Source organism: Schistocerca cancellata, chromosome 3, assembly GCF_023864275.1.
Source record: "Schistocerca cancellata isolate TAMUIC-IGC-003103 chromosome 3, iqSchCanc2.1, whole genome shotgun sequence".
NCBI lineage: Eukaryota > Metazoa > Arthropoda > Insecta > Orthoptera > Acrididae > Schistocerca > Schistocerca cancellata.
Genome location: NC_064628.1, coordinates 560,216,260 through 560,229,223, shown reverse-complemented (window position 1 = coordinate 560,229,223; position 12,964 = coordinate 560,216,260). Strand labels below are relative to the sequence as shown.

Below are 12,964 nucleotides of genomic sequence, written 5' to 3'. Positions count from 1 at the left end.
CAGCTGCACGTCTAATGACCCAAACACATCTCCACAGTTGTCATTCACTCCTGTCATCTACGGTGCATGGTGCACCACTGCTACCTCGCCACCAGCTTTGGATTGCACCATTTTGTCATGCACGTGGTACTTTAAACACGCCAGCACGCCAAAGCTTATAAATCTAGCCATTTCGGAAATGCTTCCATTCTTGCCCCAGATGCCAATGGTTATGCCCTTTTGAACGTCAGATAAATTGCTCCATTTCCACATTGTGACACATTATGGTTACACTCTTTTCTGGATCGCCTCAAAACACTTAATACAGCCTCCACTGTCAGTACCGCCAACTGCAGCCTGTGAGTGGTTATTGCATGTTGACACTGAACACAGATTGTAGCCATGTTAATGTGACTGGACTGTGTGTATACTGGATGGCTCTCATATGAGCAGAATCGTAAGGTTAATTTTCTCTAGTGTTTAAGAAGGTATTCCCAGTTTTGTTTTCGCAATGCTTTGCTGGGGCCGCCCAAAACAAATCAGCCAAAACAAATACTATCGATTACATGCCTTATGCGACACCCTGTGTCGCACAGATAGTATGTTTACGCTATAAACTGAAACATATTCAAGTAGAATTTCACATGCTCATTCAGTATAGCTGTCCCAAATTAGTCCAGTGCGATATTCGTTTTATCGATATGCGTTGAGAGGGCCAGCGAAAAACTAACAACAAGCACTAGTCCAGCAGTGACTCGTGCTCCGCCCTGCTGTGCGCTGTCTGCTTCCGCCACGAAGCAACGCTACTCAGTCGCTGCTGGACTACTGGGAATTCTTCCGTGGATTGGATTCTTTTATCCATCCTGGAAAGTATGAGATAGTCCTTTTGTAATCCTTGTAAATGGGTTGTGGTAGGAGACTACTATTTTGGCCTGAGGGCTAGTAACTTCCCCCTCACAGCAACTGTTTTCCAGATTATGATGGAAATAAACGATTTAGAAGTCCTTCCAGGTTGAAGCACTTTGCTGAGGACTACAAGCGGAACCAGGAAGTGGTCAACGAAAACGCCTGCATACAGCTCCTGAGATCGATGCTTTGATGACATGACAGTTGAAATGATTTCATGTGCTGGCTGGGACCATGCAAAATCTGGAAGTGTCCGGCTACTCTCGCAATTGTTGGAGATAATCTGCATTTTCTCTAAGGTTGAGGTCGTGTTTTAAAGTGCTATAGGTGTCAGAAATCGATCGAAAACTTTCGGTGTTGTAGGTAACAAGGAGTGGGCACTATGGAGGGGAGATGACATTTTAAGTATTGTATGTCTGATGTGGGGAGTGAATGGCCATCAGTGATTCTTAATGTCATTGTGTTTGCACGGAAGGTTTCAGGACTTTAAACGTACGTTCCCGTGCACGGACGAGGACTTCGGCTTAAATCATTTTCACTGTTCTGGGCGAGGGTTACGGTTTGGTTAGCAAACACATGCTAGTTACGAGGGGCGTTAAATAAGCAATGCAGCACTTTTTTTTCTGAAAGCAGGTTGGATTTATTCGGGATTAGAATACACCATATTACTCCCTACTCTTTTTCAACACAATCTCCGTTAAATGCAATTTACGCTACCTTACTGGACGGCCAGTATGCCCACATGGTACCACTCCACTGATCGACAACAGAGCCAAAGTCTTGCTGCATTAGTAACCTCCGCATCATAGACGTACTGCTTCCAATAGAGTGCATCCTTCATTTGGCCAAACATATCGAAATCGGAATGTGCGCGATTCGGGCTGTAGTGTAGATGGAAAAGCCCAGTCCAATGAAGTTTTCTGGGCTCCTCTTAGGTGTGTAGAACTGTGTGAGGCCTTGCGTTGTCATGCAGAAGGAGATATTCCTTTGCGTTTTTGTGACGACCAGTACCGAGAAATCGTTTCTTCGATTTCCTAAGGACAGCAGTACACTTCAGAGTTGATCATTGCACTATGAGGGAGGACATCAAACAGAATAGACACTACAGAGTTCCAGAAGATCGTCGTGATGGCTTTACCGGCTGCAGATGCGGCTTTGAACTTTTCCCTTGGAGGAGAGGTGGTGTGGCGCCACTCTATGGACTGTCGTTTGGTTCAAAGTGATGAACGCATGTTTCATCGTCTGTGACGATCGTCCACAAAGAATTTTCACGATCAGATTCGTAAAGCTTAAGCAACTTCGCACAGATGGCCTTCACTGCTCTTCCTGGCCTTCCGTTGGGCGGCGATGATCCCAGCGGGCACACAGTTTTGAGTACTCAAGTGGTGGTCTTGCGTGTCAGCACTACCAACGGAGACGTCTAGTTGAGCAGCGAGGTGTTTGTCTGTGATCCGTCGATAACCTCGAATGAGAATGGCCACACGTTCCAAAATTGCAAGAGTCGCAGCTGTGTGTGGTCAGCTGGCTGGCGGGAGATCGGACAGGTTGCCGTAATCTTGTTGCAATGATAACGGTCGTCTCACCAAACGACTCACCTTGCTTTTGTTCATTGTCAGGTCTCCATAGGTGTTCTGGAAGTACCTATGAATGTCTGTAACGCTCTGGTTTCCCGCCAAAAGAAATTCAATGACAGCTCTCTGCTTGGAACGAACATCCGCTACAGACGCAACTTTGAAAGTTACTTATAGCGCCAGCACCTATCAGAACTCCATGACACTACATATGATGTTGAAGCTGGAATATTCCACCACATTCCACAACAACTGTGTTTTCTAACCGAAACTGACTGAGGAAAAAATATGTTGCATTACTTTAAAGCCTCTCGTACACAGAAGTTTCGTACCATCGTGAGGAGATATTAGTTAGTGGAGATGGCGTTGGATGGTGAAAGAAACAGCTTTTGATAGCTCTAATTCAACCAATGAAAAGTTACTGCTCACAAGGAAATACTGCGAGTTACTATAAACCACCTGGGGGCGTTGTAGTAGCGCCTATGAGTCTTTCTAAGTGTAGTTAAACTGGTACAGAACAGGTATTAGCGGTACAGGAGTAGTGACAATTTTAATTATATGTCGCAGGTCTAGCGAGGCCCTATTTAGATTGATATGATACTATATAGGATCCACCAGCAAACGATTGTGTTTGAATCTGCAACCTAATTTGTTTCGCGCGCCGCACAGCGAGTGCGTGAAGTACTCTCGACCAAGCGCGGCTTCGCAAGACGCGTTCCAGAGTCCGAGAAACGTTTCAGAGGTACCACTCTGTATGGAGAGGGTGAGACGGCGACATGCATTAAATGCATTCTCCCTTGTTATCGGACAGTGTGCCTAAGATATTAAAGATGAACAACTAAAATTTTATGTGGTTAATGTTAACAGTAATAAGAAATTTCAAATCCAGTTTTCAAAATTTACCTTTGATTTTAAAAACTGGTGTAGAAATATCAATTTTTATACATCTATACTTATTAATAATTATTTTCCTCATAACCTATTAAACCAATAATTGCCAAAGTTGATCAGTAGTATGCCTACATCGATATAAACTATTATACGTAAGGAGTTTTGAATACCTTTGATGAAAAAAGATTTTATGAAGTGGTTCATGTTTTTGGTAGGAATCGATATAGGAATTTCATCACTTTTATTTACACATCTCTCTTAAACAAAACATTAGAAAGTTTAGATCTGCAACTTTGTTTGTTTCCCATTGAGAGGCGCGTGGTCCAAATATTAAAGCGTTATATCAAAGGTGTTCTGAGGAAAAGGTACACAAAGGTCAGAAAATGTAGTTTCCGAGAAATTAATTTAAAGCTTAAACTTTTATTCATTCAATTACACCTTCTCATAATGCTCCATAACTGTGATCAGGATCTCCTTTGTCCTCAAGATTTGTCTTGTAACTTCTTTCCTTCGTCTTCTTTCCTTTGCTAGATCCTGTACAGACATTTCAGCTCTAGACAAACGACGTAGGTCAATTCTCTCAAGAACTGTAACAGTGAACGCGCCAGCCCTGAAGCTCAAAAGTTGTAACACTGTTTCCGTGATTAAAAACAATTACTGCGTCATATGTTTCAATTATAACTTAAGTTCATGAAAATGTTTTCTAGGGGCAAGATAAATGCATTCACAAATTCATTTGGCTTTTGAGTTCTGCCTTGAACACACTTCCTTAGAAGGCCAGGATTTGCCAGGAACCTAAATGTGGGTTTCATAGCATTCATTACACATTCAGGAATCCATTTTTTGCCTGTCAGAAACTCTTAGTCCACAAACAGTTGGAAAGGGAGAGTGGCCAGAAAACATCAAACAACGTAAATTTTTTTCATTACTTCCCATTTATTTTAGGAAATGAGACTTTGGAAAATAGCTGTCAGTAAATTACAAACAAAATCGAAAAGTGAAGTTTTGATCACAGTTACACACGTCCCCCTTCAGACCTTCGTTATATGAAGCGGAAATTGCTAAAAATTATTAGTTATGGAGAATTGCTGTCATTATTATCTTATTTATATCTAATGATAAAAATAAACAAATAAGGTATGAATTAAGAACTATCGGCTTTCGGTTGAAATCCTCATGAGCATGCATCACAATGACATAATTATCTTTATCTTGTATTGAATATATCACCTGGTGAGTGTGAAAGACATAGACTATCTGCTCTCCTTTTATGGTAGCTTTGTTGCTGTATTAAGCAAACTATACATAAATCTCAAAATCAAAACAAGATTAATTTAAACAAACGCTTATCATTGTATTCTGCATCCTGTGCTTAAAATATTAGATATTGACAAGATACTGAATGAGAACTGTCCAATGAAACCAGAAACTAACAGCATAAGTGGAGAATGCAATACTATTAACGAAATTATAACGCAACCAACCGCCGACGCATTAGGAACGAGGAAAAATAAATACTCTAAAACCAGACGATTGCTTTGGAAAGACCATGTTAGGAAGTTAATGAATAAAGAAGCGTATATAAAAAAAATCTATTCATTATATAATAGTATGAGTTACAGAGAGAGTTGTAAAAACAAATCTATTTCAGAAAGGAAAGAAATACGAAGAACTAAACAGGAAACTTGGAATAGATCCGTGAGTAAAGTATAACATGATATTCATGGAAGACAAAACAATGCATACAACTTTAATAAAAAAGAACGAGATTTCCTAAATATAATATCCAAAAAGGAGTTTTTATAGTTCTTCAAATGCTTATGGACTGATACTGAAGAAGTTACAGAAAGAAACGCCAATACCAATGACTCTTTAGATCTGATAATGTTGGACTAACTGCAAAAAGTGCTTGAAAAAAACAAAAAATCGCTGTGCACATGTAGTACAAACATGAAATCTATTGAATATGCGTCTGATCAACTAAAGGAATGACTTTATAATTTTATGAATGTTTGCTGTCAGAGCGAATATCTCACGGATGAAAGAACTGAAGCTTTGTTATGCGCTACTTATAAGAAAGGCGATAAATCACAATGCGCCAATTACCGAGGAAGAAATTTGCTAAATTTCTGTTACAATCTGTATGATGAAATAATAAAAAAAAGATTAATACCCTTCGCGGAAGCACGAATGTTGGAGATACAACACGGTTTTAGGAAAGGAGGATCATGTACCGTCTATTCACTTTGACACAAGCAACAGCAGAAAGAAGAGAATTGGGTTACCAACTTATTATGTTTTTATCGATTCTAAAAAGGCGTTTCAGAAGGTTAAACTCTAAATGATACCAGAATCACTAAAGGCAACTAAAACTCCCGCACGTCTGATTACAGCAATTCAGCTATAAAGAAGAATATCAAAATGAGGATCCTTACTGTAAGGACTAGGGCAGAATCTGCCAGTGGTAATTAAGTAGGTACAAAAGGCTGCTAACTGCCCACATCCTTTTCAATGTTTACATTGATAATCTCACTCCTAAATGGTTGATTATATTAAGAGACGCATTAACAGGTGATAATTTTAATTGATGCTGCTACTTGCATATGATTAACGCATAACAGGAGAATCTGAAGAAAAGGTTCAAATTACAGTGCATAATTTGAATGAAATAGACGCTAAATAGGGAATGAGAATATCGACAGATAAAAAACATGTGACAAAGGTGATGGAATTTCAAGAACTGGAACTCATTAGAGCTAAAATTATTATAGATGGACAAACAATTGAACAGGTACTAGAATTTAAATATCTACTTGGGAATTTTAAATGTCCCAAGTACGAATACGGAGAGCTAAAATTGATCAGACATATTCTAACCACACAACTTACATTAAAACATATTGCACTGAAATAATATTAATTAAACTTTACGAAGTAACAGCTTTACCTTTGCTACTGTATGGTAGCAAATGTTGGGCTCTAACAGCTGATCAATGACGAGGAATCGTTTCATAGAGATGAAGTTCCTCCGCTGCAGAATGTGCTATTTGTTACTGGACCAGATAAGAACTAAATGTTGAACCCTTTCCAACTTCAGTTGAAAAATACAGACATTTGGAAAGACCATGTTTGACGCATGTCTAATAACAGGATAAGTAAAGCTATAGAACTATAAGGCCCAACAATCCCTTAGAGAAGTGGCGTCAACGATTCTGACGCGGAACAGCCCAAAAGGCCTAATCCTAAAATACGGTTGTGATGATGATTATGACGGTGACGATGATGATGATGAGATGCGGACAGTGTAGTTTCCAAAATAATCATTCACTTTTTAGCTATCTCCTACGTCTCGTGTTGAGATTTTTATGAACGTTGTTTGACATAGGTCTGAATTTGCACAGGACTCTTCTCAAGGATCATTATTCAGAGCGGCAACTTCATCGGACGTCCAAATCGCTTGGACCAGGCTCGCTGGAACGCTTTCCGACTGGGCTCCATACTTGGCTTGGAAACGAATGACTCACAAGAGCTGGTTGAATTCCTGCGTTCTCGGGACGCAACGGATCTGGTCGTTGACAACTCCGTCCTCTTGACGGACGAGGTACGTATCATATTAGCACAAGCGATAACACACACACACACACACACACACACACACGTACAGATGTGCACACTCCCTCATTACTCAAATACATTGAACGCTGCAAATCTTTAAAGTGCCAACTTGGCACAACTACGACAGACTTGTTTCAACAGTTGAAAGTAGGGCGAGATAGGAAAACAAGACCTCGAAGGACAGTCCCACAATTGTTATCATTTGTCATTTACAGCTTCATACCTATTTTTGGTAAACGTAATACTGTAACAAAGAGCATTAACAATACGTGCCAATATAAACATGCTCTGGAATTCACCACTTAAGATTAACCAATAATCAAAATTAGTGGCAGCATAATGGAAATTAAAAAATATTTTTTTTTGAGAATTTAAAAAGAACATATCAAATTATTAAGCACCTAGGTTATAACTTCACATTTAATATTTAATTACAGTTAAATGAAAGATTTCTGTAGAACATACTCTCCATGTTATCAATACACAATCGTGGCATTAAGATAGGTAGACACAAAAAGCCGTAACAGACGATCTAAATCTGTAAAAGTGGAACACTAGACATATTTTGTTCAAAAATAGAAAAATTTTCTTCAAAAATGAAACAATATTAACAGACACATACTGACGTTAAGTTAAAGTATTAAGGATTTTAAAAGTAACTTTCAGATAAGGTAAAGTTTTGTACGCAAAGCACTGCCGCAGGAGACTTATACAATAAGGCTCGCTAGCAATCAGAGTGAAATAAGTATAACTGACCGAATATGAAGCTCACAACGACCTGAAAACATGACATCTGCATATACAGCAGACGTTGAACAATAACCTTTAGGTGGTGAAGAGAAAGGCTGATAAAAGTCAACTTAATCTGCAGACAACCGACATAAACAAACTTGAGCACCACGGTGCGATGCCGTCACAAATACCAGCCGATACCGCGGTGCCACAACAGCAGGCCTCGCGGTCGCGCCAAGCACGTCTACTATCAAGCAATACAAATAGCAAAAGGTGTCAAAAAGAATACCTTACCCTAAGCACAAATAAATTAGGCCAAGATAACTAAAGCCTCCTCTAACGTTACTCGCCAAAAAGCGCGTTTTGAATCTAATGCTAAGAAGCCAGAAAATTATTCAGTCAGCTCGCATCCAGAAATGCCTATAAACGTTTTAACATAACAGGAAGTTTAAAACAAGATAAATTTACAGCACCACACGCCAATGTATCTCAGAGACCAAGGCTAACGCGAACCAGATAAAACGAAGTGAGCAAATTAAAGTCCAGAAAACATACACTAAGTGTAATGCCTTGGCAATACAGGTCCGGCAAAGGGCCGTTAACGCAATCGGTGTTATGAAGGATTTATAAGCCTTATCTCTGTAATTGGTTGTATTTAGAAGAACCTTTTAGTCAATAAGAAATACATTAAGGTCTTAATCTTGCACGATAGGATCTAAAACAGTTCAAACACATGTTAGCAATCGCCTGTAAATTCACAAAATTTCATTTTGAGAAAAACACATATCTCTATAAAATAATAAATGAGATGCAACAAATTTTCAAACTATACCTAAGTACTAATTAATCTTTCAATTTTACACCACAACGTGGCCCAAATAATTTCCAAAATCACATATGTTAAACTAAATATACTCCAACGTACTCTGAATAAACCGTATGGTAACTGTTCCATCAAATTAAACTGCAACAAATCTCAGAGAGCCATGCAAGGCAGGAACCCAGTGAGCAAACAGGTGCGTAATACCGATCATTACACAGGAAGTGCTATGCAGTCCAAACACTTAAAATTTCTGTCAACGATCGGACAGCCAAATACGCAATTAAGGCAGTCGAATACAACCGGAGACGACCAGTAACTGCGACGATTCCTCAAAGACGCACACTGGCTACTTCGGCGTGCAGGCCATGTTTTTCAAAGAGCTCACCGCCAGACCGCGTCCTACTCCTGGGCTCGTCCCTTAATAAGTCCCGTCGGGCTCGCAGGGCTTGTTTTTCACACCGCCGCGCGAACGGCAACTCCAGAGACACTGCATTGCAATCACACCACCCATCGAGATGCCAGTAAATCAGACAAATAAATGGCCAAAAGATTCGACTTGAGTCGACACGGATCATTGACGTTTGTCGCTTCTTTCTCCATTAAGAAGATATCCCAGTTATTGTTGCTAGTTGTCACAGTGCCAACAGACCTTGCCGATACCGTATTGACCTTGGTGATTTCCACCTCAATTCTACCACCAGTTTCGGTTACCTTTTTTGCTACGTTTCTCGCCACGTCTTTCACAGTAGTTAGCTGTGTTCTGAGCTAGCTACAGTTCTCCGCGTACCCCGTCGCAGCTGCTTCAGCCTCCAGGATTCTTAGTTTACGATTGCGACTCCATTTCTCGTATGTTTCGATCCGTTGATTCCACTCAGTGACGAATTCATCTTGCACAGTTTTTACCTTTCTCATTTCAGCTTGGTTTTCCTCTCTCTTTCTGTATTTCTTCCAAGTAGGACGAGTTCTCCCCCATCTTGCCCATTATTGTTAGTAAGATATTCTAAACGCAATTGGCCTTCAGTATTTTCTGCATAAGTGCCTGTTCTGCCTTATTATCTTCCACATCTACTGTTACGTTCGCTAGACAAGTCGCTGTTATGTTTGTTCCTGACTTTTCTGTGATTTCTGAATCTGTGTCTGCCTTTTTTATTTGTGTTCCCAATTTGTATAACTGAACATTTTGTTCGTTAACCTTTTCGGCCTGTTCCTCCATGACTTTTACTACTTTAGCCTCGTTAGACTGATTCTCACTTTCTGAAATAACGCATTAGTTTAGCCTAAACACACCCGAGAACAACACTTTTACTCAGTCATGTCTAAAGGAGGGATTTTGCATGCAACCCTCTACATCAGTGAAGCTTTGTGCGACACTTTCACTCGTTTCTGCTTGACAACATAACTCGCTGCACTCCATCGTCGAAATGTTGTGGTGTGTCGTACAAATGAATTCGTTTTCTTTCCTGCTCTTTGATGCTGTACGCTGTTTCACATGTACTACACTTCTCCATCAGGTGTCGGAAATCGTTGTATTTCCTGCACTTGGAACGTACCACGTTCTTGCCTTGCGTGGTTCAATACAGTTCGTTTCCGAGATTACTAAATCCGAAAACTGCATCGTGTCACGGTTCGCCACTTGTAAGGTCTCATCTCGTAAATGTAGGAGAGATGACCGTGATCCTAGTAGTTGGCTGTCGGACTACTTCAGCTACAATTACATAAAACATTCAACTACTACCAAATTGTACCTGGCGCGGTTGTAATTATTTACTCCCACATTAATCATAGAAACTGGTGACGTTTCTTTAAAATAAAAATGACTTCTTTTAACTTAATTTGTTCATCTTCAAACAATGAAAAATTTCCGCGGTTGCACATATACAAGTTACATAGGTTAACTAACGTCTTCAGCAACTATAATAAAAGTTTTATGATGGCCAGAGGCGTTTCGCTTTATTTTGAAGCATATTCAGTGGTCAGGTATTTTTGTTGTTTATTCCATTCTTCTTCGTCTTCCATGTGTCTCAGCACATAGCACTTTCACCTTGTGTTTTGTTTTGTAGCAAAACAAACTACACAATGTGGCGAGAGGGCAGTGTTACTTCCTAACAAGGAACTGTACATGTGTTAAGTGAAGTGAAAATGCTGTGTGCAAATACTCAACTAATACACGTGCAAGACAAATAAGACTCAAATAAACAAACAAAAATCTGACCACTGAAGATGGTTTAAAATAATCGAAACGTATCTCTTCACAATAAGACTTTTATTTCAGTTGCTACATGACTGTGCACTAGGTCAGGCGTCCTATGTCCGCTCTCCAAATCAGCACATGTTATCTAACAGCCAGAGAGTGCCCTTTGGCATCCTAGAGTTTAAAGTTTGACAGTTACTGCAGTCCATTATTTAAACAAGCAAATACACTCTTGCAACAAACTGGAACTGGACGAATGGACGTTGTAGTGGATCTACTGCCAGTAACAATGCTGTCAAAAATTTGGATCTAACCCAACTGGATTAGCTCGCTTTAAGCATTATATATATATATATATATATATATATATATATATATATATATATATATATATATATATATATATATGTATATGTGTATATATATATATATATATATTATCATTCTGCAGTTTGTCTACTAGGCGAATAAGAATACAAAAAGGTTGACCTGTGCAGAACTATACCTTCCAGACAATCAGGACTGAACTAAGGTTGTAAACTATGCTTTGTCTATAGTTTTCATTATTTGCCTGTAAAGTACGTGTAAATCTGTATTATAAATCCGGTTCCCTTTCTGTGTTTCAGTACTGATTATTTATCATAAGTGAATTACATTTTATAATCACGATGCTGAAACTTGAGGTGAACATGCTGTATAAGGCTGTAGGTTTAAAGGAATATTTGGTATGGAGGGAATCAATACCACACATAGAAGCACTCAACTAAAAAGGAGGGTGACAGACAGTTGTACATAATCGAACTGGGAGAATACTGTACTAAAAAGAGATGGGATGGCAGGCGAAGGGTAGACGATCTCAACAAAGACGACGCAGATATTATACGTAACTACTATATTGAAGCTGGAGGAAAGATAATTTTTCTCAATGTAAAGTGACACAACATGTAGTTGAAATTCTGTGTTGAGATCGGTAATACTTAACAGAAACAATGCGATGAGCAGACTTTAAACATTCTGTATTAAAGGTTTCAAGGGTAAAGCCTGCAGTTCGTCGACTGGCGTAATTTTCTGTATTCCCAATGTTTTAATTATATACCTATAAACCGCGAGGAGATTGTTAACAAAGATGATACATGTATTATACTGAAATATTATACACGTATATGACAGCAGCTTCCGCATCGTAGAAAGAGGATTGTACGGCTACTCGGTGGATTGTTGTTGTCCAGCATTGAATGGACTGGTAATATGTTGCACTGTGGCCTGCTTATCTACTGTTAAAACCCACACTTGTCAATGGCGACATGTGTCAGCAGCACATTGTTCCCGACGATAGCCTCTCGTCACAGCAGCATGTCTAGATCCTCACGTTTGCACAGTCTCTTAGATATAATGTCTCAAACGGTGCCAACCCAACATTTTCCTGCCATCAAATGCGCTGGTCATGTGTGTCCCCCATTCTACACACGTTTCTCAGGCAGACAGTAAATAAATATGCTGTTTTAAACAGACTGGCCTTTCATTAGGGAGGATGTAGATCCAGTCTTCATCCTACCATCCTCATTTAGGTTTTCCAGAGTTTCTTTAAATGAATTCTGACAGATTTCAAAACAGTGCCTAACATAAGGCCACGACCAGCTACTTGCCCCATACTTGTCAAACTGAAGTGTGAGAATCTAAACACCTGTATGCATGAATTACGTTTTCTTTCTGTTTATCCTGTAATAGTATGACATGTTCAGCATCAGTGATCCAAGGTAAAGTCAATAAAATTGCTACTACTGTTATTACGACTATTATTACTGCTATTACAAGAAAACTTCTTGTCAATGAGTGGCTTCATTTACACATTCTTACAGTGAATCACACAATTATATCAAAATCATATCGGCTAAAACAAAAATGTGATATCCTAATCCACATTCGTAGCTAACCTAACCTGTGCACGCATGTGCTATACTGGCACTCGATTCAAGATAACAGATTCGAATGCTAATGGTGAAAAATGGAGTACAGGTGACAAATTTCTTTACCAGTTGATTTACTGTTTTTTGGAACCTAAACACTTTCGTGGTGCCGCGTGGAAGTGAGGACAAGTGGTTCAAATGGCTCTGAGCAGTATGGGACTTAACTTCTGAGGTCATCAGTCACCTAGAACTTAGAGCTACTTAAACCTAACTAACCTAAGGACATCACACACATCCATGCCCGAGGCAGGATTCGAACCTGCGACCGTAGCAGCAGCACGTTTCCGGA

The 12,964-nt window shown here is 39.5% G+C and overlaps 1 protein-coding gene across 1 annotated transcript in view; it reads left to right on the top strand.

Moving 5' to 3' along the window:
• The window catches only part of LOC126175409 (juvenile hormone esterase-like), a 114,103-nt gene that overhangs the window by 60,961 nt on the left and 40,178 nt on the right, over window positions 1-12,964 (top strand). Inside the window, exon 5 of the mRNA XM_049922204.1 lies at window positions 6,749-6,948. Coding sequence (XP_049778161.1) covers window positions 6,749-6,948 — 200 coding nt within the window. The remainder of the gene's footprint in view (window positions 1-6,748; window positions 6,949-12,964) is intronic.